The sequence below is a fragment of the Numenius arquata genome, chromosome 11 (genome assembly GCF_964106895.1).
Source record: "Numenius arquata chromosome 11, bNumArq3.hap1.1, whole genome shotgun sequence".
Taxonomy (NCBI): domain Eukaryota; kingdom Metazoa; phylum Chordata; class Aves; order Charadriiformes; family Scolopacidae; genus Numenius; species Numenius arquata.
The window spans coordinates 19,260,579-19,287,150 of NC_133586.1; the positions used below are offsets into that span (position 1 = coordinate 19,260,579).

Sequence of the window (26,572 nt, forward strand, 5' to 3'; positions counted from 1 at the left end):
CCGAGCAGCCTGCCTGCCCGTCTCCTCTGCTCCCCGGGCTCCTGCTTGCTGGTTTTTTTTTTTCTTTTTTCTTTTTTTTTTTTTTTTCCTTCCCAGGAGTAGCAGCGAAACGTCCCGTCCAGCCTATTTGGAAATGGGAACAAATTGCTCCCCCGCCTTACCTCGCCCATCGCATCCCATATATAGTCATATCTACGGTCAAATGGCAGGCGGCAGCGAATGGGAGCGCTGAGCCTCCGAAAAAAGCCGAGTGAGAGAGGGAAAGGGGTAGGGACGAACGGAGAAGGGAGGGAGGGAGGGGAAAAAAAAAAAAAGTCCTTTCCAAAAAAGTATTGGATGTCTTGAGGAATGCAGTCAGCCCCCTGGGAAAGTACATATCTGTGAGGCGCTCCCTGCCCGCCGCTTGCACTCCGCCGGCGCCCCGTCCCGCACCGATCGGCCCCGCCGCCCGGCAGCTCCGCGCCGCTCCGCGCTGCTCCCTCGGGGGCCGCGGCTGGATCTCGGACTCGGGGTTGTCCCGCAGCTTTTCAAGTTTTGCTTTCGGGTGCAGTTCGCGCGGGGACGCGCCCTAGCCCACCGCCGCCATGGATGCCATCAAGAAGAAGATGCAGATGCTGAAGCTGGACAAGGAGAACGCCTTGGACAGAGCTGAGCAAGCCGAAGCGGACAAGAAGGCAGCGGAGGAGAGAAGCAAGCAGGTCTGCACCGAGGGCCCGGCGCGGCCAGCGCCGGGGCGCAAGTCTTTCCAGACGAATCCCCTTTCTCTATTTTTTGTTTCACCCCACCCCGTACCTTGTTGTATTCCCACCCCTTCTCATCCCCCCCCCAGAACCGGTTGAACTTTTCCTAAGGAAGAGCTTCACCCTGGCAGCCCCTGGCTGGAGGTTCACGGGAGCCCAGCAGGAGGTCGTTCCCTCCGCCCCCAGTACCCCAGCTGGGGAGCGGGGCCCTGGGACGGCCGCATGGCTTCTGTGCCTTTGTCATCGGGGCACGGCTGGGAGAGGCTGCCTCGAGCACCTGGTTGGCAATGGACAGACATGCTGAGATTTGGCAAAGGAGACTTAAAGCTGTGTTTGTCCCATCCAGAACCATCCAGCAGACTTGTCCAATTCCAGCTGTACCCCTCACCCTGCTTCCAGACGTGCATCCCATTTTCCTGGTCTTCTCCAACCCCCCCCTTCTTTACACCTGGGGCTTTATTCATTTGGGGGAGGGGAGCACATTGGTTGCACGTTTCTGGGAGGTCCTGAAGGAGGAGGGAGGAAGGGAGAGGAATTTAAAAATTAATTTCACACTTTTCTAAGCCCAGGGAGAAACATATTTGTGCATTGTATTTCCTCTTGTGCACCTAGTTAGAGGATGACATTGTGCAATTGGAAAAGCAATTGCATGTGACCGAGGATGCAAGGGACCAAGTGCTGGAAGAGCTACACAAGTCTGAGGACAGCCTCCTCTCCGCAGAGGAGAATGCTGCCAAGGTATCGTGCCCTTGCCACAAGCAAAGAGAATCTAACTGTCTCTCCTTCTCTCTCTCTCTGTCCGTCTGTCCTTTTCTGTCTCTTCTGCACTCGCACTTCTCCCTTTGCACGATCACGTTGCCTGCTGCACCTTTTCCTGCCCGCCCTCCCCTCTCCACCACTTTCCACCCGTATCACAGCTGGAGGACGAGCTGGTGGCTCTACAAAAGAAGCTGAAGGGCACTGAGGATGAGCTGGACAAATACTCCGAGTCCCTTAAAGATGCACAGGAAAAGTTGGAACTGGCTGACAAAAAGGCCACAGATGTAAGTTACCCCCATCCCTTTCACCACCACCCCAGAACAGAAACCACACGCTCCCTCTGCACAGGACAGCCAGGACTCCTACCAAACAGCTCTCCAAAGCTTTGCTGGGGGCAGAGTCCAGGCACCTCCTGGGCAGGGAGGTGGGAAACGCAGCACTGCCTCTTTGCATGAGGTTTGCACACTGTCAGAGGCATTTGATTGGGTTTTGCTCACTTGACACGTGCTTTTCATGTGTACTTGCCGGTCGAGGTGTGAAAGTGAAAAAAGAATGGATTTTCCGTTTGGGTGATGGGGAAAACTGCTCAGGCTCGAACAAGACTATCTTGATAGTGAGGCAGAATCGAGAGTTAGTGGCAAGTAGATCTGGGAGAGGGAAATCTAGAAGAGCAAGGGCTGCTAGTTCTGTCTTCGAGAGCTGTTTCTAGGCTCTCACGCGTTAGAATTCCTGATAGATATTAGTTTGCCTCACCCACTGGTCCCTGAGGTAAAAGATCCTCTCTTGGGTGCTTTTTTTTTTTTTTTCCCTGGAAATCACTGTAACTGTCTCACTTGTCAAAGAAAAGTTCAGTCTTGCGTGAGAGAAAATTGTCCGGAAGATGATACTTGCTAGGTTTGCAGTTCAGAGGCCAGGGATCCTGGGAGCAAGCTGGGAGATATATATAGCTCAGCACTTTATATGGTAATAATGTAAGAGCTTGTGCCTCTCCCAGGCCCTCATCCCACCCACCTGTCTGCCCCCGACGTGTTTAATGTATTGCCTGCACGGAACCCTGTGAGGTTACTGTCTCTGCAGTTAAGGTCCAGGTCTCTGTGGCTGCTGCTGTGCGATCCAATTCTCTCTGAGTAAATCTCAGGCCCGAATTACAGGATTAGGTGAAACCACAGTATTTCCAAAGCGATAACCGTCCTTTTCCTATAACTCAGCTTTAAAAATTAACCTCAAAGCCATAATAAAAAGAGGAGTTGCCACAGATGAAGCAAGCAAAGTATTTTGGGGGAGTATTTTAGAAAGGGAAATGTTACAAAAACCAACTTTGCATGAAAAACAAAATGCTTTTATCTCATTTCGCTTCTAAAATGAACAAAGGATAGAAGAGGTTTAACTTCAGCAGGGTAATTAAGTTGTATAGCTTTGAAAGAGAACTGAAGAACGTAACGAACATAAGCGTGTGCAGGAACGGGAGAGAGGGGTTTTGTGTATAATGTGGATCAGATGTCTGTCGTCTTCTGTGCATGGCTGCGTGGATGAGAGGCAGCTTCCTAGCAGGACGTTTATTTGACTTGTTCAAAGGAACCGCATATAGATCCAGGGGAGATATTCCTTATAAGGAAAAGTATGCAGAGTATTTGGAAATAGCTCGCCGAGGATAAAGGCAGGAGAAATGCTACTAGATTCCCTTTTTGAAAAGAATAATCTTCCCAACCAATCCCAGTGCCATTTTCCTTTGCTGGAAAACAGCATTTGGAAGCTAGTTGAGGGCAATTGTATTGGCAGTCAACCCTCAGGCGCGGGGTAGGCAAGTGTCTGGCTTGTTTTCATCGAGGTAAACGCTGTACTTAATGGTGTGCATGGAATATGTCTGACATTTTAAGGATGTCCCTATCTGGGGGGATGTGGAGTATCTTTGGGGCATTGCAGTTGACCCAGTGTTTGCCCTACGAGTTTGGATAGTTCCAAGCCCTAGAAAGAAGACAGGAGCAGAGGAGGGAGAGCCGGCGTGGCCCCTCCTGACACGAGGGGATGAGGAAACCAAACCTTCCCAAAAGCCGGGCCGAGCCCCGGAGCTACCTCACCTGGGAGGGGGCAGCAGCGGCGGGTTGCTCGGTGTCGCTTTATAACGCTGGTTCTGGCGCGGTTTCGGGGGGAAGGCGGGTCCCGGCCCCGGCGCGGCCCGCGCGCTCTGCGCCGCCAGGGGGCGCTGCCGCCCCAGCGTGTGCCCACCTGGCCGCGGCCGCCGCCCCTGGTCCTCGCGGCCCGGCCCGGCCCGGCCCGGCCCGGTCCGGTCCGGCCCCGCCGCAGAGCCCTCTCCCGGCCGGGACCGGCCTCTCCCCGCGGCCTGCCTCCCTGCCCGCCCCGGCGGTGCGCCCCGCCGCTCCCAGCTCGGTGCCGGCAGCCCCGCCCCGGTGCGCGGTGCCTTGCGGCGCGGGGGGGACTTCCGGGGCTGGGGCGGGCGGAGAGAGGCGGCGCAGGCCGGTGGAGACGCGGGTATGGCGGCGATGAGCTCGCTGGAGGCCGTGCGGAGGAAAATCCGGAGCCTGCAGGAGCAGGCGGACGCCGCCGAGGAGCGGGCGGGCCGGCTGCAGCGGGAGGTGGACCAGGAGCGGGCTCTGCGGGAGGAGGTAGGGGCCGCCCGCTCGGTTCGGCCCGGTTCAGTTCGGGGGGCGCGGCCCGGTGGGAGCGGGAGGGGAGGCCGGGCCTGGGTGCCGGGGCGCGGGTGACTCTCGTCGCTCCCCCGCCGCGGGTCGGGTGGGTGCTCCCTTGGCCGCCGTCTCCGACATTATGGTTACCTGCCTGCCGCGGCGGCTCCTTCCCCGCGCTGCGGGCGGAGGCCGCCGTTCCCGGCGGGCAGGCCCGGGCCGCAGGTGAAGAGTGGGTCACTGCGGTCTGGGCCTGCAGTGCTGCGCTCCGGCTCGGTAACCTCGGCGGTGCGTGAGGCAGATGGAGCTGCCTTGCGTAAGTAGACCACACTAGGTCTGCTGTGCAACAGCAAGACGCTGAGCTGGAATGAGGTTGAACTTAGGCGAGGTGTTTGCGATTGGATGCTTTGCATTAGGTTCTGAGCAAGCTTTTATGATTTTGTTATCTTTTTTTTTTTTTTTTTCCAAGTACCAGTGGTCTGCTTCTCCCATCCAAACCAGTTCAACTGTGGGAAGTCAGTATGCTACTGTTGAGAGGTTATGTTCTTGGGACTGAACCCGAGATGTCCACGTCTGAGTACTTACCCTTAGTACCTGATAACACCATGGCAACATGATCATATGTCACTATACATCTGTAGTATGTTTAGCTTGTCAAAACTCCGTAGCTAAGATGGGAAAGGAACAGTAGGCACAGTTTTAGGCAGAGACAGAGTCAGGTGTGAGCAGCACAGACTGACGTAGGAGAGAAATGTAGGTATGGGTGGCAGTTACAGAAAAAAAAACCAATGGGGCTGTTGTTTGCCTTGCCACTGACCTTGGGGAATTCTAGCAGCTGTAACTTAATGTTTCCTGCTATAAAATGTACAGTGTCCCTTGCGGTGGTTTTAGTGTCTTCAGTGGTTGGGTAAAAGTGAAGTAAAAGGACAAAATTCTTATTCATGTAGTTTATTACAATAGAAAAAAATGATTATTGGATTTCCTTATAATATAGGGCTTTCTGCACAGTCTGAGCAGCAAGTTCAAAGGAAGAGCCTTCTGATAACTTGCAGGTGATCTTCCCAAGGGGCAAAATATGGCTCTTCAAGCTTGTGTAACTACTGCATTCTTGCAAATCACTTCACATATCCATTTGATTCAGTGAGGGATCATGGCACAGTCATTAACTTGTTTCATAAGGGTTTCTGTCTTTAAAAAAACCTGTACTCGTTTTCTAAGCTCTGTGGAGTACAGGACACTGATTTTCCTGCTTTCAGTAAAGTATGTTGTTCTAAACAACATATCAAGGGATTTCCATTAAAATGGGAAGCTTTGCTATTAGTTTTTGTGGCAGAAGGAATAGCTCTGGAGGAGTGATTGCAGTTTGCTGGTGAAGCTCAGCCAAATTGCTATAAGGCTTAGGATTCCAAAGGTTGATGTTTGTCGCTTCCTTGGAGTTGGTTTATGCGGATGATGTGGAATTCTGCAGAGTACATTTACATGTTATTTAATTTTGTGTTTGAAGGGGTCAGTGCTGTGGTGAATAAAGGCAGAAAACTGAACTCACAGGCCCATGTAGAGCTGTACGTCTTCTATAATGCTAGCTGTGTATGGATTTTTTTTTTTATTGTGGCAGCTGTGTTTCTGCATGGTTGAGGAAGGGAGGCTTTGAGAACGTTGCAGCAAGCAAGCTGAGGTGTGAATCTGACCCTTCCCTTAGTGCAGTGCCTTACATGTATAGCATGTGACCAGCTAGGGTTGTTCTGGGTTGGTTTGGTTTTTTTTTCTTCCTGTGCAAGGTACAGATACGCAAACAATGAAAAAGCTAAACCTGTGGCCAAAACATATCACAGCTTACAGCTTTTGATTGTTAAACCAGATTGTTAAAAGTTTCGAGACTGTGACTGGCAGCCATTGCCTTAAAAAAGAATCTCTTCTGTTTTGAGTTCGCGCATCTCAAGGGGGCTGTCGGTAATCCCATTTTCAGAATGCATTTTTCTTCCTTCTTCTGGAAACCAGAATCTCTCTTACAACAGTAATAATTAACACCCAGTGGTAACTTATCCATGTCATCGCTCATTGCGAAAATATGTGGTGTATAAGTGCTATGGCAAAAACGCAGAAGGTTATGTTTGTCTGTGAGCTGTGGGAGTGCCCCTTAGTGTCACTGGGGTTTTTTTCCTTCCTTACCATATAAGGAGAGAAGTCCTGCTCCGCAGAAGAGTAACTTGGGCCATATAAGGCTGGTTGGTAAACCCTTATTGAGTTACTGGAGCAGGAAGTAAAAACTTGAACTTTAGTCACCCTGTGTTTTCTAAGCATATTGTATGCTCTTATCACGATGAGGAGTCTTGACATGATAATAATTAACTTGTAACATTACAGATTTCCCAAGGGTAACATTTATGAAAAAGTTGTTTTCTTTCTCAAATTAGAATGTTCAAATTCTTACTGTTTAAAGCCAGAAGTTTGAAAATACGGGTTTGGCGCACTGCTGCTTGATTACAGAGCTAAAGACCTTTTTATTTGGCTTAATGTGGATCTCTAAGGATGAAGTCTCTTCTACTCCTGGTTCTCTATGTTGACTGCCAATGCTCATTAATGTTCAAATATATATTTGCTTCCCTGTTATGTGTTACGTTCAACCATTCTAGAGGGGCAATGTTACTGTTATATCAAAGGTTGCTTTATTTGTCTGGTGTGTAAGTTATTCTTGTGTTCTGTACGACAAAATTTTAGCTGTGGCCAACTGTATCCAGCTGCCTCTGTTTAGTAAAAGCAACGAATAACAGTTCCTTAAATTTTTAATTAAAGAAAAACTACCAAACTGATACTTTTGGTATCTACTTTTGATAAAAGGTTGCATTCCCCTGCCCCGCAACTACACATCATAGGAAATTCAGATGTGTACTTCCTCATATAGAGCAAGATCGTTTTCAGTGCTAATTAAGAGTAACTGTTGCTCTTGGAAGTAATTAACTTTTTAGAATAATGACCTTTCTATATATATTTTGTGCTTAATATCCTTTTGAATGAAATGAAGTTTAATAATGAGGTTACTAGGAGAAAGCTGTTATAGAACTTAATCTGTAACTTAGGCAAGTGTAGGTTTGAGAATGTCAGGAGTAAAAGCTTGTAATGTTAAAAGGCGGATGAGTTGCAAGTGTTATACAGAAGATTAAATGAACAGGTAAGGCAAGAGAGGCAAATCTGGAGGAAGTTTGAGGATGGCAGTATGGGGAAAAAAAAAAATGAGATGTTTTTAAGTGATTGTTCCCTTTACCAGGGTCCTTCCAAGATGTAGCCTCTGCTGGTGCCTTCTTTGCCGGCTCTTGCATAGCTTGCCTGTAAACAAAACTTGTGGGTATTTGGGCATTTCTTAAATATTCTTATGCTCTCTCTGTGTCAGCTGTCTCATTGTAAATGCTGATCTAGGTGTATTTTTGCATGTTTGTGCTGAACTTTTCTTGAGGAACTCAAGGAAACATTGAAATAATTCTTATCAAAATGTGGCAAAAGATGGTAAATAAAGGATTTGGGATATCATAGAAGAATTGGGTAATTAGTTTGTGTTGATTTGATAAAAATGGGGGGGAGACTATAATTGGTTAATGTCTGCAAATACAATAACAGAAAATATTTGAAGAACGATGCATAATTCTTCCATTGCAGTTCTTTGTAGTACAAATTGTACAGTCTTTAATGTGCTTCATTTAAAGGAAGCATTAATCACTTTTTCCTCCATTAAGCAATAACCTTACAATTCAATGAGGGCATGTACATCTCTGTATACGGGCTTTTTAGTGGATGAAGTCAGAAATTACTGAAGTGCTGTTAGATGGCACTAGCAGGTATGTAGGATACTCTTTCACAAGAGGTGATTTATGCTGCCTTATGAATTAATTTCTGTTCTTCCTGTGCTTAGGCTGAGAGCGAAGTAGCTTCTCTGAACAGACGCATCCAGCTGGTTGAGGAAGAGTTGGATCGGGCTCAGGAGCGCTTGGCTACTGCCCTGCAGAAGCTGGAGGAGGCCGAGAAGGCTGCAGATGAGAGTGAAAGGTGGGTGGGGCCACTCTTGACTGGATCGTTACCCTTATGACAAAGATGGTAATTGCTAGGGTGTGGGTTAGGGAAATAAATTAAACCACTCCTATGTCTCTGAACATGTGTAATTCACTCTTCCTTTGCCTACATGGACTGTGGTTGCAGCTTGTGTGTAGGGATGTCCAAAATGTGTGGGCTTGAATTCTTTTTTGTGTCTCTGTTGTAAAGATAAGATTTAAGTTGGGTAGGGCTTTTGATGTATCCTGCCACATCCTGGGAAAATCGCTTGGCCCAGCCCAGACTTCTCTATTTGGATGACAGCTTTTTCAGGGTAACGTGTACTCTTGTGCTGTCGAGTGATTTTTTTGATTTCACTGTGAGTAGAAAATCTCACCTGTAGAATAGCAAAGTGCTGGAAGAGGCTTTGGTTCTTCTGTTAGCGAGACTGGTATGTGGAGATGAGCAAAGGAGAAGAGAGCATGATTATTCATTCAGATTTAGGTTGGAATTTCCAGAAGTACTTCATGTAAGTTAGGAACTCAAGATTTGTGACTTTGGAAGATCATCTCTCTTACTTCTACAAATTATATTTTATATCTGTGATAGTAACCTTTTATTGGGAAAGAATCCCACATATTCTGCATGTGTGTTTCTACCTCACTAATGATTCATTGTTCGTTGTGAAATAGTTAAGAGAATTTGAGTCAAACATGTATGGAAGGAGGAATACACAATGTTTCCTGTTTTGAAGGAGTTAAATTTTGCTTATGCAGAGCACAGAGAGCTTCAGTGCTCTAGGGCTCTGACATGGCAAAACTCAGAGGAATTTGTTTGGCCCATAAACGTAATGCCTGTCAGTCCTGTAGGGGCTCTTCCATGCTGTTTCACCGTGAGTGTAAAAGCACAGATGTCTTTAGAAGCAAGACCCTTTATTTACCTGTCTATAAGATCAGTTTTCCTTCAATTTAAAACGAAAAGGAATAATGTAGCTTAACTGTGGTAAGAGCTAAACAAATTCAATTTTGTTTCTTCCTAAGATGTGCTGCTTTCCTTTAAACTTCTGAAGTGTGAATGCACAGGGCTAGATCTATGATGTGAAGAATCAAGTATCTGACAGACTTCATTCACCTTGATACACCTGCCTGAAAGTTGCACTCCAGTAGTAGTAGAGCTGGAGATAAACTGGCAAGCCCTGAATCTTGCGTTTCCTGTTTTTCACGTTTTTCAGAGGAATGAAGGTCATTGAAAATAGAGCCCAGAAGGATGAAGAGAAGATGGAAATTCAAGAGATCCAGCTTAAAGAAGCGAAGCACATTGCTGAAGAGGCTGACCGCAAGTATGAAGAGGTCAGTTACTGAGTGCAGGTCATATCTTTCTAAAGCCTTTTAGAAGCCCTGTGTGAGCTTTAGCCCTTTCTAAAGCCCTTTAGAAGCTGTACCTGTAGTTCTTTTTTTTTTTTTTTTTTTTTCTTTTTTTCCCCTCTTAAGTTCAAAATACCACATGCATGACTCTTCGCAGCTGTGGAAGGGAAAATGGGCACGCCTGGATACCTAAGGGGACAAAGTGGCAAGAGATCTGTGCTCAGATCTTTGCGCTAAAATGGTTGAGAGTATTCCCTGGTCTCTTAGGGAGAAAATTATGTTTCAGTTGCCTTTTGGTGAATGAAAGAGAGGTCTTGAAAAATGGCAGATAACAAAGACTGAAATGAATAATGAACATGTCACGTAATCAAATCTCATGTGTTGACCAAAAAATGGAAAGAGGCCCAACTCCCTGCTTTTTACTTTCTAGAAACAGGTGATGTGGGCTACAGCTTAATATCCCTGACTGCTTTTTCTTGTAGGTGGCTCGCAAGCTTGTGATCATTGAGAGTGACCTGGAGCGTGCTGAGGAACGTGCTGAACTATCAGAAAGGTAAGTGTTGAGCTGTCCCAAAATGTGTGTGAGGTGCTACAAGACCACTGTAACAGCATGAGACATTGGCACTACACTGTGTGTTCAGCTCAAAGCTACGTTTTGCTCATTTAATTGTTGAAATAAATAGTCAACGCCAAAGTAAATGTGTTCATATGTGTGTGCGCGTGTGTTTTGTCACTGCATGCTGTACCTGCACACTGATTTTGTGAATGGCTTTTGTGCATTTCATGTGTTCACTAACAGCCAAGTCCGACAGCTGGAAGAACAGTTAAGAATAATGGATCAAACCTTGAAAGCATTAATGGCTGCAGAGGATAAGGTACTGATACTAATAAACAGTTTTGAGGTTTAACCGCAACCCAAGTCTTTCAGCTTCCATAGCTGGTTAGCTCACTCAGTAGTAACAACTAAGTCCTCACTACGCTCTTTACTCCCTTTGCATCTTGCTTTGGTGGTTTTCTTTGGTCTCTTTTTTTTGTTTGTTTGTTCATTTTTACCTTTAAAACTGATCTCTTGTGCAGCCAAAAGGAAGCTGAACTGTCTCACATGTAAAGGCTATGTCAATATTTCTGTGTAAGCCAAGGGCTGTAGATAATTTCTGTCTCATCATCATCTTAATGTACACTTGAAATGGAATTTGGCATCATAAAGAGTTGCTTTCAATCTGTGATGGATTCAGCTGCTTTTGAGGCTGTTCTTTTGCTCTGTAATTTTTTTTTTCATTTTTCTCTATCTTTTCCCCCTATTTTCTCCTGTTTCTTTTGCTTGACTGAATCTTCCATCCGCCCCTTTCCTGCCTTCCTTCCGAAATAACAGCAAATGTGCTGAGCTTGAAGAGGAGTTGAAAACTGTGACCAACAACCTGAAGTCGCTGGAGGCTCAGGCTGAGAAGGTAGGCTAGAGACTCGTGTGAGAATGTGTCCCTTACCTTGTCATCTGGATTGGCCTGTGGGGTTTTCGTTATACGCGGGTCACTTTGCAGCATTTCAGCAAGGCCATTGTCAGTAGAAGCATTTGGACTTAGTACTCAATTTGTATTTGGCTCTTATCGGAACCCGGCATTCCTTCTAGTTCTGAATAGGTCAGTAATACTTGACCACATGTTCTGTGAAGTAGTCTGACAAGATTAAATCTTATTTATAGAATGTCCCTCAAAATGGCACTTGTGTGCTAACGTTAAATTTCTCCAAATTGCACTCCTCTTTAAAACTGTAGTACTAATTTCTACTTAAAGTTCCCGCCATATAGCACTGGTATATAACTCAAGGGAAGTTTGGCTCTTGTAATAAACTCTGTATTACCACAGTCTGGTAAGTGGAATTAATTTAGTTATACCCATATTAATTTCCTGTATTCAGTTACTTTATTAGAAGAGAGTCTCGAATGTGGTGGTTTTTTGTATATATAGAATACCTGGTCTAATATCAGTGATCCTCCCTCTAATTACAGTACTCACAGAAAGAAGACAAATATGAAGAGGAGATTAAAGTCCTGACTGACAAACTGAAGGAGGTAAAATTAGAGCTGTTCTTTACAACAGATCTTCCAATGCAACTTTGATTCTTTTAATATAAATACTACTTTGATGCTTTAAGGATGAATATGTCATTTTGGAGATGCTTAAGTGTTAAATGTCTCTCCTAAAAATTAGTATCACCTTATTATTTGCCTCCTCTCGTTGTACTTTTTTCCTCATTTGAATTGTTGCTCTTTTGTTCGTAAGTACTATGTGTGTGTTTCCTAAACTAGTCTGTATTTGTCTTGATTTCAGGCTGAGACCCGTGCTGAATTTGCTGAGAGGTCAGTAACCAAGCTGGAGAAGAGCATTGATGACCTAGAAGGTATGGGATTTTGTTTTTCTCACTTATTATAGAAATACAGATATTTTTTTTTTAATTATTCTCCTTTTGTGTTGAGTTTTCTAGTTTTCTAGTACACAGTTCTGCTCACCTAACTTGTCCTGCTTATATAAATGGGTCTGCCTGAAAAGTAAAACAGGCAAAATGTTTTTCAATTGAAGTGTATTGACAACTTAAATGCTTCGAGTGAACAATGTTTTGCTCTTGCTTGTTCCTTTTTCTCTTCTGTTCTGAAGACTCCTTTCATTTATTTGCTTTATATTCTTCTACTTGGAGGTATATAAATGTATAGGGTAAATGGTTAGATGGTAAGTATTATTACTGTCTTACTAACAAGCTGATGAAGGGCTGTGTTATGTTTGTAATAATTAGGAATGTAGCAGGCTAACCTCGTTTATGACTGTGATAAGTCTGGGTCAAGGCAGGCGTTTTGTGATATAGACCAGTTGCCGTTTTTCAGTAAAGCTAATGGATTGTATACATAACCAGAAGGATAGCTTGTTTAACTTCAGAGAGTTTGTTTTGAGGTTTAAATAAATCTTTCAGAACTGCAGTAGAATAGTAGAATGTGCCTTCTTCCTCTGGAGAAAATAATTAGTAGTGTTTGTAATTAAGAATTATATGGAGTTTAGATGGGTTACTCTAAGCCTAGGATTTTAAGAAGCTTGATTGCGCGGCATAGCAGGCTGACTTCTGCATAAAGGGTGTGAAATATCTAGGTAGCTGCTGAAAATTTATGGTCACTGGCTCAGGAAGGAAACAGAAGAAAGATAAGTGTTTAGAAGGAACAGGGATCTCTGTGAGAGACAGTTTATGACATCACACAAACCAGAGAGTTTTAAAAAAAGTAGTAGAAAATAAATGATAGCCTCCTCCTTGAGCCCCATTTTTGGATCTTTTCTCCTTAGCTCCTGTGTGCCCTTCTACTGTGCGTTAAAATGAAAACCTAGGGCAGCGAAACATGGATTTTGCTTCCCTTATACAATTCCTTTCCTTTGTTTTCTCTGTATCACGTGTTGCCCCACTGGCAGTGCAGTTAATGAACTTGTCACATAAAACTATTCACTGTTGATTTTTTTTTTTTTTTATTCTCTCTAATTTTGTAATTTTTGTTTTGTTTTGTCTGTTGGAACACCTCTTTCTGTGCGCTCTTCCCCTTTCCTCCGGCTTCTGGATGGTATCCCATGCCACCACCTTCACCTTCCATCCCGCGATCACGCTCCATTTCTTTGCACACCTCTGCCTTCCCTTGGGGGAATGTTAGATGAGCTCTATGCTCAGAAACTGAAGTACAAAGCCATCAGTGAGGAGCTGGACCACGCTCTCAACGATATGACTTCCATGTAAATGTCTTCCCAGCTTGTGCCTGCACCTGCTTCCCTGCCCTCATTTGCGCAGTTCCGGCCTTGTGAAATTTATACTCCCTCTGTAGTGGGAGACGCATTCCTTTAGCGAGACTAGGTGTACAAAATACCATGAACAATTTCTTTACCGTGGCAGAGTGTGGGTGAGTGTTGTGCCTAGCCTGGTAAATACTCATGGTGATTTTGTAAGCTGCCTAATAAGCTCGTGTTTACTCTTTCATTCTGTATCTGCAATCCTTATGTCTTGTGGTTCCCCTTTGTAGCTCTGCATTTATACTTTCAGTTCACCTCTGTTCAAGTAGTGTCTACCAAGCTCATTGTGTTCAGTTTACCAGAAAATTGCCTCAGTACGTGTTGCATTCAGAGTGTATTCTGCTGTCGCAGTTTTTCTCTGACAAAGTTCCTACAAAAGTTTCAAAGAAATGTAGATGTAGCTGTATTCTCTATTAATGATGGTGGAAAGTGTCTATCTAAATTTCCTTAACTGCTCTGAGAATTTCAGCTGTTAACTCTAAATTACAAGTGTAGAAATTGACTTAAAATACTTTCTAATTTAAACCCATTAAAAGTGACAGTTGAGTTGTAGGTTGCTTCTCCGTATTTTGTGGACGGTAGTAGTAAGTTAATTTGCATATACCAAAATATGGTAATATCAACTTTAGTCATAAGAAGAAAAATAGAGTTTTCTGAGAGGAAAGCGGGAGAGTGATTAATTGTGAGGTGTGAATAGTCCATGCAGTATTTCATACAAACTGACTCTTCTTCCGCCAACCTAAAACTCAGAACAGAGGTCAGCTACGCTAAACCCACCTTCCCATGCTCATACTGTTCCACTTGCATGAACCCTCTACGGTTGACATGGGAAAGAGGGAGAGTTGTGGCTCTCAAGTGCTTGTGAGGTGCGATGTTTAGTCGCAGCATTTCTTTTAGGAAGCAAGCATGCCTTCAGCAAGGCATAGGCTTTGCTCAGAGCTTGGAATGTATTTTGCTTGCACCCATATTTTAAATGTTTTTTCTTTGCTTTTTTTATTCCTATATCTGTTCATTACTTCCCTTCCTCTCCCTCCCAACTTTTTAGTAGGGGTCTAATGTTGTCTGCTTTGTATCCTTTGATTTTTTTTTTTTTTTTTTTTTTTTAATTCACCCACCCACCCCCAAAATATGCTTTTGCTCTGTGGCTTATCAAGCAAATGGTTTTCTCTTTTCCTCCTCTGTGTACAGAGATTACAGTAGTTCTTCAGTTCGGGATATTTCTAAATGGAAAACAGACTTTAAAATGTACTGTACTGGTACATGATGACATTATTGTAGCATTCCAGTCCCAGCATGGTGTGGTGTTTCTTTAGTAGTCCTCTTGGCATGCTGGACTTCGCTGGGCTGTTGCTGCTTTTCTGGAACTCTTTACTGCACCTTTATTTCCTTCCTTATCTCACTTTTTCTTTTCATGCAGATAATTTTCTTTGCTTCACTTCTCCAAAGACATCTTCATCGGGTTGGATAAAACATCTTTCCAAGCTTTGGATGTTTCATGGGTTCATTGTCCTGTCTTCTAGCTTAGTTGACTCTCTTCCTCTAGCACCTGTCTCAGAACATGCTCTATTTGTTCTCTGCTGTACAGAAACTCTACATCTCTCAATGTAAAATAAACATCCCAGCTGTATCCCTTTTGTTATTCCCTTGCCTTTTATTTATTTAAATAACTCTTTCAGTTATTAATAAAAATTGCTGGTTTTGCCATAGGGATTTTAAATTTTTTTTTCATTTTTTTCTGCTAACACTTTTGCCTAAATGTTGACAATGCAAAGCCAGTGATAGCAGTCTATGGGATGAGAATACTACTTTTGGTATTTTGAGGTCAAAACTGACCAGTTGTGATCTTAGTCTTTTCAAAATCTGATGCAAATAAAATGACTAATAGATGTAATGAGAATTTTTTCAGTTGTTATTGTTGAGCCAAAATCTACTTCCACTTTGTCATGGGAGCACAGCTGAGAGTGCAGTCAAGTCTTTGATACCAGATCTTTCACTTTAAAGTCTGAAATTTTCTCCTAGCTTGATGCTGAAGACTTCCTGTCTTTATGTAAATGTGTTTGTTAAATATTTGAGACAGATTTAAAGGGGCAATATTAAAAACTTTAAATTCTTGTTTTCACCCAAACATAGTCCTTTAAATGTCTTGCAAAAAAGTTTTCCCCTATTTCACACCTTGATTACTCAGCAAAGATGTTGCTTGCTAACTTTTGGGTTTTTTTTTAACAATATACTTCTCTTGAGCAGCATGACAGGATTGGACGCAGGGAGGTTTCAGTAGCTTTCCACTCCTGTGCTTAACTCAGACTTGTGAGTTTGAATTGTGGACTCATGAGAAATGTTTCAGAACTGGAGTAGGAAAACTCTCATCATTACACTAATAATGAAATCATTGTGCTGCAAAGTGGAAGATACAGATTTCAGGTTTGAAAGCCTGAATGTTGGTTTTTGGTTGATTTGGCAGTGCCTAATTAAGGACGAAGCATTAAATACTGACATCTTGCTTTTTTGTATTGTTATTTGCAACTAGAGAGTTCATTGTGTTATTTTAACTTCATTTTCTTCACAATGAAAGAAGTTATTTTCCAGTTCACATTGAAGTGAATCAGTTTAAACTGGATTGATTTCTGATTATGCCTGTCACTGTATATATTGCTACAGTTCCTAAGTCACCACAGCTAAATAAACTTATCATAGTGTAGCTGAGTTCTAGTTTTTAGCTTGTAGAATAATGTAAATGTGACTTTCTTGTTCAAGATTATTCAGCAGAGCAGTTTAGGCTAGATTTCCTCCATTCTCCAAAACCTGTTTTCCAAATAGGCCTTGCAAATGGATGCATTGTCTTCCTCCCTGCCATTTGTCTCCTGCCAGTTTTTTATCCAATGACACATGTCCTAATGTTACAGGCTATGGGGAGAAGCCCAAGTACAGGAAAAGTATCAGCAGTCACAGAGTCCAGATAATAAAGTTCAGTAACTTACTATTCATCAATTGAGGTACAGTAAGTGGGTTTGTACACTCTGTGTATTGCAACTGAATAGTAAAATGTTTAGTGTGAAGGGTAACCAAATATGATGGCATGAGCATTAGCAAAATGACTCACTCTAACGAGGTTAACTTCACAAATGGAAGAGTTACAGGGAACGTAATCAACTGTCACTTGCCAGCTGAGCCAGAGTAACTTATGCTACAGCAACTCTAACCCCTTAATCTATTTTGTGTTTTGGTTTATTGTGTCAGCAGTATTGTTTTTCCCCTCAGTTCCTTGCAATACTGTTGTTTCTTAGGAGAAGTAAAAAAGCAAAATCCAATGTAGGAACTTAGTAATTTTTAACACAGTAACCTTGAGCATCAGTATTTAAATCCTCCCTTTTCTTCCAAACATAATTGGCTCTCTGCACTGTAGGGTGATGTATTGCTGGACAGAGTACTGGAAATGGGCAATGCAATGCAGATACCCAAATAGCTGGATACAGAATTCCTAGCTGGCCCTGCTGCGCTGATCTTGAGACCACGGAGCTGTTGTGGTTTCTCACAGCAGCATGTTTCAGCCCTCTTGTCACCGCTGGACCTGACCTGTGCATTGTGTTGTGTGGCCATGTGTAGTTAGTCATGTACATGAGTCTTGTTGACAGGAGTGTGGGGCTGACTCTGCCTCATTTGCCCTGGGCGCCCTGCTGTGCTGGGCCCAGCCTCCCTGGCTCTGCACCAGAGCTTCAACTCCCCGCTTGGCCGAAGGTGGCTGCCTGCAGCACCAGCCCTTGGCTCTGCCTCTGTGGTAAATCACAACCTAGACAGGCTGCCCACGGGTAATCAAGGGCTACTGTACACTCAGGAAATTATTTCTGTGCTTTACATGAGGTTTTAGTCTCATTTTGGATGTTGAGAAATACTGTAAATCTCTGCTTCAATTAAAGAGGAGTTTTCTGTGATGAAGGTAAGCATCAAGTTCTTAGTTCAAATTGCATTGTCATGTTTGAATAACAACTAAATACAAAATGAAGCAAACAAAAAAAAGAATTGAAATTTTAGTTACTTTGAGATTTTGATGTTTTTTCTGCGTATATGTGACATTATCCTGATTAAGAGAGGCAAGACCCAGTTGTTACAGGTGTGGGATCAGAGCTCTGAAATGTGCCCTGGTTTTATTGAGCTGGCTGGTGGAGTTTGGGCTGGGGAGGAAGCTGTGAGGAGCCACTCGCTGCACAAGTATGTCCTGCAGCCCAGCTGACTGCACAGCTTTGCCATTGCTGTGTCCAGAGCCTGCAGGGGAAGAGGATTTCTGTGAAAGCTGTTAGGAAGCTTGTGGAAAAGAATCAGAAACAGTCATTTCCTGTAGGGAAGTACCCTGGGATCAAGAGGTCAGGAGTGCAGTTTGAATCTTGCCTATTGAGAAGAATATGGACCGTTTTGAGCAAACAGGACAGTCAAAAACCATCATGGAATGTTCTTTCACTCTGCAGAACAACTCTCACTAAAGGCACTGTCGTAAGGCAGCTGTGGCTGTTCCCTTTGACCGTGAACCGTCCGTCCTCTCTGTTTGCTGTGTTTGAGCAACACAGGTTTTCATGCTTCCATTTCATTTTCACCAAATGTGTGGGTTTGTTTTCTTAGGAAGTACAACTGGACAATTTAAAGTGCCAAAGTGTGTTGACACCAGTAACAGAAGTATGTTTCCCTACCAAAAATACTATTTCAGCAGTCAGGTTCCCCAGGGAAGGAGTACGGGCTGAGTCAGAGTGGTGGTAGTTGGCTGTCAGGGTCTCTCTTGCCATTACTTACCCTGGTTGTGGTACAGTTGCCTCCACTGACAGATGAGGTTCCACCTCATTTTAAGTAGTTTACAAAGAAAAGCAGCACTCACAAAACAAATCTTCCACACGCTGTACATAAAGATTAAAGTAGGACTTGGTGGTTCTGGGAATATAGCTGCAGTTCTTCCATTTCTGTTCCCACTTACCATCTCACAGCTCTTCCCCACAGCAGGAGCCTTAGCCAGTTCTTCATAGGTTATAATAGCCGTTCCTTGGAGTAGCTACTTAATTACTAGAGTTCTAGAAACAAAGGTAAAATGTTTCTCTGTATGTTACTGAACTGTCTGTGGTGTGACCAGTTTCTTTATTAACTCTTACTTAACTGTTTTCTCTGTCTAATCTGTCTTCATTCTGCCTCTTTTTTTCCCTTCTAACCTGCTTGCTGCCTGTACAGACCAACTCTACCAGCAACTTGAGCAAAACAGTCGTCTAACTAATGAACTAAAGCTGGCATTGAATGAGGATTAAACTTTAGTGTGACTATATTGTTAACTTGTTTAAAAAACGCTTCTTCCAAATTTCCGTGAGAATTAATCAGTAAATGTAGAAATAAGCAAGAAACCTAGAAATTTATCTTTTTTCAGGCTGTTGGCTATGTAGTAAACTAGTGGATTAAATTCTTGGTGTCTGTTGGAAAAATATGAAAATGCTTCTTCCAGATGAGGCTTTTCATTATCTGTATGAACACCTGCTTTGGAGGAGCAGGGAGCTCTGGCTGTGCAGTAGCTCCTTTCCACTTCGGTGAACAGCTACAGCATTTAGCTAAAAGTATCCAAAAAGTAACAGCCTGCCTAGTAGAGAAACACTCAGTTTACCTGACATCATGAATTGGCCCTGAGGTATTCAGTAGAACGTGGACAAGAGAAAAATGTCCACGAGGATTCATGTTTCTGTATTTCAAAACCAACATAAAGGATACTTACAGCTGTTTTGTTTATCTGGAGACTTTAATGCAATAATTTTGCATTACTATGAATAGGACTTGTATTTGACTTTAAAAAAAAAAAAAAAAATGAAAAAACCAAAACAACTAGGAATGGGAGCTCCATCTGAAAATATCCGGTCAGTTTAAAGGTACGCTTGCATTAGTACGAAGTTACTATTACGGGATTCTGTAGGATGCAGCTCTAGAACATTGTGCTCATTTATTGTATCAAATAAGTGTGTTAAATGACTGTCCTATAAAAGTGTGCATGCAACATAAAGCTACTAACTTCAATTTTATTTATTTTCTAGAAGAAATAAATTTCTTAAAGGTCACGACACTGAAGAAGAGATTAATTTTAAATTTCTTGTTCTTTGCAAGTTCTGATTTACGTGAAACTTAAAGCATGGTTCTGCAAAGAACTTAATTATTTTCCTTATCGCTTTACTTTAAAAAAAAAAAAAAAAAAAAAAGCTGTTCACCATCCCACATTCCTATAAGCAAACAGCTTCCAGAACATGCAATAATTGTGTCTCTGTTGGCAGTGCATTTTCTTAACAAATGCAGCTGTAAACAGTTCTAAATTTGCATTACTTGACATTTGTTTTATTAATTTGGAATTCTGTCTAGTTGTGTTGTCTGGGGACATCGGTATTTATGAGCATGCACATTTCTTAACTTTCTAAACCCTCCAATAGAAATGATGATTGCATGCCTTCATGTTCTGAGAATCAGTGCCTCCAAAGAACTGCTATTCATGTTTTAATTTTCTAATTCCACAACAGAGAAAGTGGCGCATGCTAAAGAAGAAAACCTTAGTATGCATCAGATGCTGGATCAAACTTTACTGGAGTTAAACAACATGTGAAAACCTTCTTAGCAGCAACCACATTATTCGTTTTATTATTTTTACACCTGCTTGCCGTGAAACCCCATAAACATGTCTTTATTTTAGTTTCACCACAGTCACAAGAACATCTGCTAAATTATCAGGCAGGGGTCAGGGAAACACCAAAATGGGCAAGCCATATGCGGGTTAAGCTACATTACATTATGGTTTAAATGTGCCATTTCCCAACAAAAATGTTGCCTACACTTTGTAGAGAGTTCAGCAATTCAGCACGCTTAGTCTTTTGAAGAATCCTGGCAGTGGCAGAAAGTGTCCCACCTCAAGTGCCAACTACAATTTTTAACAAGAAGAACAATTCACGTTCAAGAGAGATCAGGTGAAAATGGTGCTATTCTGAACAAAAGGTTCTACTGAAGTCTTTTGTTTGATATCAGACAAGTCAGGAGTTATCCAGCTCAGTAATTTATTTTTATCAGGTTTTTTTTGATCTGTGAGGATTTGGACTTTCTGTCTATTTCAATAAAATGAAAGTATGTAAGCAACAGAAAGGTGAAGGCTTCTGAAGGTTTTAAATTGTCTTCTTGCAACTCAATACAGAAGTGTAGGTCAGCATTTCACTTCATTCAATTGTATTTTTCATGTTGAAATGAAAGATTCAATAAATTCAGGAGAAAACATAAATTTGGAAAAGATTGTTTTAAAATTTATTTTATTTGTGTGGATTTGGGGGAGGGGGAGGAATTTATAAACTGATATTCGCCTCACTTTTTTCACACCTTCTTTGAGCAGTTTTAAAAGTATACCTGTATGTAAACATTGTATAATGATATGGAATAAAATGCACATTTTAGGACATTTTTTAAATTTTGCTCTCCTGTGATTTGTATTTCATCACATTGGCTTTCTGTGTATCGTTGTGTAAAATATACACGTGTGCCGTGTCTCTCATTGGGATACACTTAACACATTGGCTTTCAGTCTCTTCTGTGCTCTTAGGCTGATGTATAAAAATGCAGTGGTTTGGACTGATGTGGCTCCACAGCTGCTAAGAGGGGCCCTTTGAGTGCCATATTGCAGGAACCTGTCCTCATCAGTTGATTGTTTTCCCAAATGGGTGCAGGATGCAACTGGCCCCGAATGGGTGATAGAGCTTCCCAAAGTTATGCGTTGTTGACCAAAACTGTTGTCAGTAAGATCGTTGCGGAACTCTGTAGGAAACAAGGCCATGCTTTTTGAAACACTACCATGTATTTGTATATCTTGCCTGTTAAGATGTGTTAATTTACTTTGATACAGTGATAAACTTTCTAAAATGATGTGTCAAGTTCATGAGAGCCTTTCACCCAACTTTTCACTAGTGGTTGCTAATTTCTACACGTGTAACTATCTTTATTTGAATTATGAGGTCTGTCAATGAGCAACTTCAGAACTTCAAAAATAATTAATATTCCTTCTTTTTCTGTAGTATATTGCTGAAAGTTGATGCTGTCCATTCTTCTAGCAGCAAGGAGCACAGTAGGAGACAGGTATAGATAATCTTCCAGATCATCAAAGAATCTCCATTAGCGGACCCTTAGCAAGTAACTGAAAGCAAGTGACTTTCTCAGCAGCTGGTGTAGTGATCAAAGGGTAAAGTAACACACAATACTTTCAGGTTAAATGGGAGTTGGAGAGGGAAGATGTACTGGTGTGAGTCCTTGGCTTTTTTTGATAGTGTTGTAAAGGGGAGAACTTAACAATGTTACAAGCTTTTGCATAGTTCATTGGCTGTTACCAACTCATCCTGAACAGAAAGGATGAGATCCCTGGCTTCATGTTTCCCTTTAAGTGTTTTTGGGAAGCAAAATACATGTTGCAAGGCTCCTACAGTGCCTTAAGCTTGTACTGGAGGCCGACAGTCTAAAGCTCCAAAAAACAGTTGTGCACAGGTAAGTTCTTCTAATCTCTTTCTCCTTCCTTAGCACAAGGGTGAAATGTTGGGTAATCGCATTCTAAGATTTCAAGCCTCCACGCTCTCGTGGCTTTGAGTGCTGCTGGAGGAGTCCGTAGGGCTGCTTCCAGTAGGAAGTGCTGTGCTGGGGGGTAGTTTTTAGGGTAGGGCCCAAAGCCACCCAGAGAGTCAGGGGCTGTGCTGGGAGCACAACAGGGGAGTTCCTGGCACTTGGCTGTGAGTCTTGCACAGCTGAGGGTGCTGCCTGCTCTGCTGGATTGCTTTTGTGGCCCCTTGGTCTGTGTCTGAGTGAGGTCAGACCCTTTGCTGCTTAAAACTGCTTGCTTTCCAGGAGGCCACAAACTGCTTTGTGGTTTGAGGAATCTGAATTCACCTCTTATTATGTGTAAGGGTGAGGAGAAGGCTGTGGTTTTAATGTCTCTTAATGAGATCATGTCACCATTAATAGGGCAAGTATGTGCAAGCAAGGAGATAAGAATGAATCTGAAAAAAATCTGTTTGTAGAATAGGCTTCCCCAAAGTGCACTGTTACAGATGAATCCATAAAGCTTCATGTTAGGTAAATAAAACCTTTCCAGTTCCAAGGAGAGCTGAAGGGAGCGGTGAACACAATGGTGAATCAAGCAGCTTTTATTTCTGACCTTTTTTTCACATCAAGTGGCTTTTTTTTTTCTGACTAGCAACAGACACATAAATAGGCATATGGATGTATTTGCTGTAGCAGGAAAATCTGTTTCTACCATATATCATAAGCCACTACCCATTATGGATTTTTTGCATGCAGTGCCTAATCAGACAAAACTCAGTGAAACTAGAAAGTATTGGCTTGTAAAAATTGGGCTTTTGATTTAAGCCCATTCCAAACAAATGGGAATTTCTCCCTTTTGCAGCTACTTCTCCCAAAATGTTAACTCTAAAAATTTCTGAGATCACAGAACCCTGCATCATTCAGTGTTCCTCAAGATGTGTATCTTGGTTTGGAGAGCTACTCAGCCTTTTCTTCAATGCAAAAGCACATTTGGCAGTTTGAAATACTGCATTATTGTGCGGCCGTGCTGTGTAATTGTCTTGGTTGTTTTGTGAGTTGTCCTCTCTCAGTGAAATGAGTAGTTCATTAAGCACCAGAACTGGCAAAACCTGCCTTCTTGCAGGTTCATGTCTTGTGGTTGGTTGTAATCTTGCTTTTTTTTTTTTTTTTTTAACAGATACTGAGACATTTGTGTTGTCTCTTGCTCCCTCATGGGATTTCTCTGATGTCTAATAAGATGCAAGGCATGCTGCAGGCTGTGCCTTTCCTTCCATCAGGACACTCACAGGCGTGCTCTTTCTATCTTAATGGTTCCTTACATTCACAAAACTTGCAGAAATGTAATTTTCTTGAGAGTTCTATGTGGTGAAAACTAGTCAATCTAGTTGTTGGCAATCAAGTGCTGTTGAATGGGATGAGAGACAAAGAGAAGAATGATATATATGGTCTCTTTTTGTTAAAAATAAGGCAGTAGCCTGCACCTATAGAGCACTGCTTCTCAGAGCTCTAGCACCTGAGTGAGAAAACTGAATCCGTAAGGTATTACGCACATTAGCCAATTTCTGCTGTCTTTGATGCTACTCAAAGTCTGGGTTAAGTAGACAAACTTTGCTATACATTTAATATCGTAGGAATATGTTTCACTGTGCTTTCTATGACTGCTGTAATGTCTGTTAGTAGCAGCAAAAGCAGAAAGGAGCATCAGTGAAAGATTGGGTGGGAATTGCAGCAAAAAGGTCAAAGCAATAGAGAAAATAAGGATAATGATTTTTATCTTCATGGAGTTGTTTTGAGAATGCACACAGGAATAGTTCCTTTTAATAGAGGGAAGCTGTGTAACTTATTTTCTTCAGTGTGTGAATTATTCTTTCCAAGGTATGGAAAATCTGTACAAGTTTGCGTAATCATCTTGGCTTCAGTTGTGAACCGATCTAGTTTTCTATAAGTCGTGGCCTTGCCAATTTGTAAGCTGTTGCTGAGAATTGCATAAATGCAGGATATCCCGCACAATGACAGCAGCTTAGTGAGCAATCTAGATAGCACAGTTAATTAATTTATATGAGAGCAAAAACAAAGGGAAACAGAGGCAAGTAGGAGTCTTACAAGCACATAAAAAAACTATTTCTTCCCATTTGTTATTTCTTGACTCATAATGAGCTGAAATGAGAAGACATTATGTAGTATTTTGGATTTTAATGTTATGGCCTTTAAAGGCACCTCAGCACTGGTTTCTTCCTGTCTCTTTGCTGGCTTGAGGAATGGCTGGATAGAGATTAAACAGCGTCTTTTTCATTAAAAAAATAGTCAATACCGAAAAAAGAAAAAAGAAATCCTGCAGACCTAGCTGCAACTGACACTACCACATGTTGTAACATACTGGCATGCATGGGGAAATGAGAACATTTCTTTCCTTTGTGTACAGCAAGCATATATGGATCATGGGTATAAAGGGATGAAATATATTTAGGCCATGATAGTGCAAAGTATTTTGAATACCTTCTATTCCAGGGCGTGACCATGATCAGCTTCTTGGGATTATTCCTTTCATTGCTGCTGTTTTCATTTTTTGCCCTGAGATTCAAACAGAAATGTGATCCGTCTCAGCCAAAGCTCATGGCAAAGAGTGTTTATTTGGATAAAACCTGCAAAGGCCTAACACCTAGTGATAGTTGTCTGTGCCACTGAGGAAAATGATGCAGGTCTGGGGTCTCTACAGGAAAATTTGTGAAAGAATAATCAGAAAGGTGAAACTGCAAAGCTCTGGTAAATTGCTTTAACTTGCTTAGGACATGTTGGTATTGATATTAACATAGAGATCTGTGTGAGTTTCCGGTTTAAAACTAGAGCATTTTTTTTGCAGGTCCGCCAATAGTTTGCATATTTCTCTTGACAAGAGAAACAGCCTGGGAAAATGCTTCAAAATCTTTCCTGGATTATGGTTTTCTGTAGCCAGCAAGGAGGAGCCTGCCAGACTTCTTTCCACTTAATCTGGATTGCTGCAGTACTTCCTTATTTGTTTATTGTACACATGTAGACTATAAAATAGGCTACAGGGATGATGTAATTTGTGCATTTGTGAAAAAAAACTGTATCTAGGAGATGAACTAGGTGAGAAAGCAGCTAAAAGAAAAACAGAAAGAGTTGTGGCTGGGGAGTAAAGGCCAGTCAGGAGGGTATAGATAGCATAAAGGTGATCTACAGAAGAATGAATCCTCCCCCTCTAAATGCTACTATAGAGTTGTGCCTTGTCCTGCTCCTGTAGCCTCTGCTTGTTGTTCCTGCAGCTACACGTTCCTCTGCCACAGGAGAGGGTGTCTGGCAAAGTCCAAGTAGCAGCAAATTCTTTGTCACCCCTCCTCTGGGTTTAAAGTACAATATTCAGGACCTTTTCCCCGTAAAAATCAATAAAAAATAATTTTTCTGGGTGGTTCTCACCACACCAGCAGAATCTGAGTTAAATTTCTCTACGTGAGGACTTTATTAACAATTACCTTCACCAGGAAACCATGACACTTTAAAAAAAAACAACACCAAACCCACGTTTTTTTGCAGCTTTTCAGCATTAGGAACATGTAGCAAATGTGTGTGTGTTTTTATTACATTCACATCCAGCCATGTCTGAGTGCAAGGCATTTCCTGGAGATTAACAACTGGGTGGGAAGGATTGTGGATACAAGAGGCAGCCCAAGGGACTCAAGCTGGTTGTTAATCCGTGGGAGGCACTCTGTGCTGAGACTTACTCCTGTAAATTGAAATAAAAAGTACACAGGTCGTTATGTCTCTGTCTGTGGAGGAGAAGCAGAGGTTATTGCCATTGTGAGCAATTAAATTATTGAGTCCTCCCTCTGCTTCCCCATCAGTGTGCGTGCTGCTAGCACTGGGAACACTGCAGCCAGCAAAAGAACTGATAGGAAGGGTTTACTCTGGATCCATTATTTTTGTGAATCACTTGCTATCAACAGTTTGCACTTAATTAAGGAAAATCGATAATATCCAAGTTTAAATTGAGTGCAGATTGCATAGGAGTTTGTATCATTTTAGCTAAGTTGTTTTAAATACGTGGTCTGGTAAAATGACTTTAAGTGCATGTGCAACCTTGGCCATAGAGGTGTATAGAGTATATACAGCTAAGGCCTGCCTGTTTGACTAAGCCTTAGTCAAACAAACAGTTCCATTAGAGCAAAGTCTCAGGGCTGTAGAATTGAGCTTTATAGAGTCATTGCACAATGAGAAGTTCTCTCTTGCATCAAAGCTGCTGGGTCTTTAGCTGCTCTGGCATTCGGTATGTAGGTTTAAAAAGCAAACAGCCCTCCCCAGTGAGGATTGCAATGCAGTATTTCAGTTTCCAAAGGAAAATCTGATGTTCAAAGGCACTGAGCAGCTCTTTTTGATCTGAATTGGGCACCTACATACTGTATTAAAGGTGGGAAGTTACAGAATCACTATTTGAACTACAGTGAAACCAGAAAGCTCTGAAGTCTCTTTTCCCAGTTTCTCTTTTCCCGATGTCTGTTTCGCCTTTGAAGCAATAATGAAGAAATTACTCTCTGTACTGCAGCGTGAACAACAAAACTAAGTGCCTCACTTTGTTTCAGTTATAGATACATTTCTCAGACAACATGGGGATTTCTCTTAGTTTCTATTTTGTTTTCCTGTTTGAGAATTTGCAA

General features: G+C 42.3%; 1 protein-coding gene across 23 annotated transcripts; it reads left to right on the forward strand.

Moving 5' to 3' along the window:
• Window positions 1-269: 269 nt before the first annotated feature.
• TPM1 (tropomyosin 1) lies at window positions 270-20,884 on the forward strand. 23 transcript variants are annotated; one of them, XM_074156718.1, is made up of 10 exons: window positions 270-698; window positions 1,658-1,783; window positions 8,046-8,179; window positions 9,393-9,510; window positions 10,008-10,078; window positions 10,898-10,973; window positions 11,531-11,593; window positions 11,853-11,922; window positions 13,205-13,283; window positions 14,755-19,524. In XM_074156718.1, the coding sequence occupies exons 1-10, from the start codon at window positions 585-587 to the stop codon at window positions 14,756-14,758; spliced, it is 855 nt and encodes a 284-aa protein (XP_074012819.1). In that variant the 5' UTR covers window positions 270-584; the 3' UTR covers window positions 14,759-19,524. The 23 variants fall into 23 exon arrangements, 22 of the variants coding, with proteins under 22 accessions (XP_074012819.1, XP_074012820.1, XP_074012821.1 ...); XR_012463490.1 differs by having other exon boundaries at window positions 288-698; window positions 13,205-13,447; window positions 14,755-16,034; XM_074156717.1 differs by lacking the exons at window positions 10,898-10,973; window positions 14,755-19,524 and adding exons at window positions 10,325-10,400; window positions 19,859-19,877 and having other exon boundaries at window positions 406-698.
• The last annotated feature ends 5,688 nt before the right edge of the window (window positions 20,885-26,572 follow it).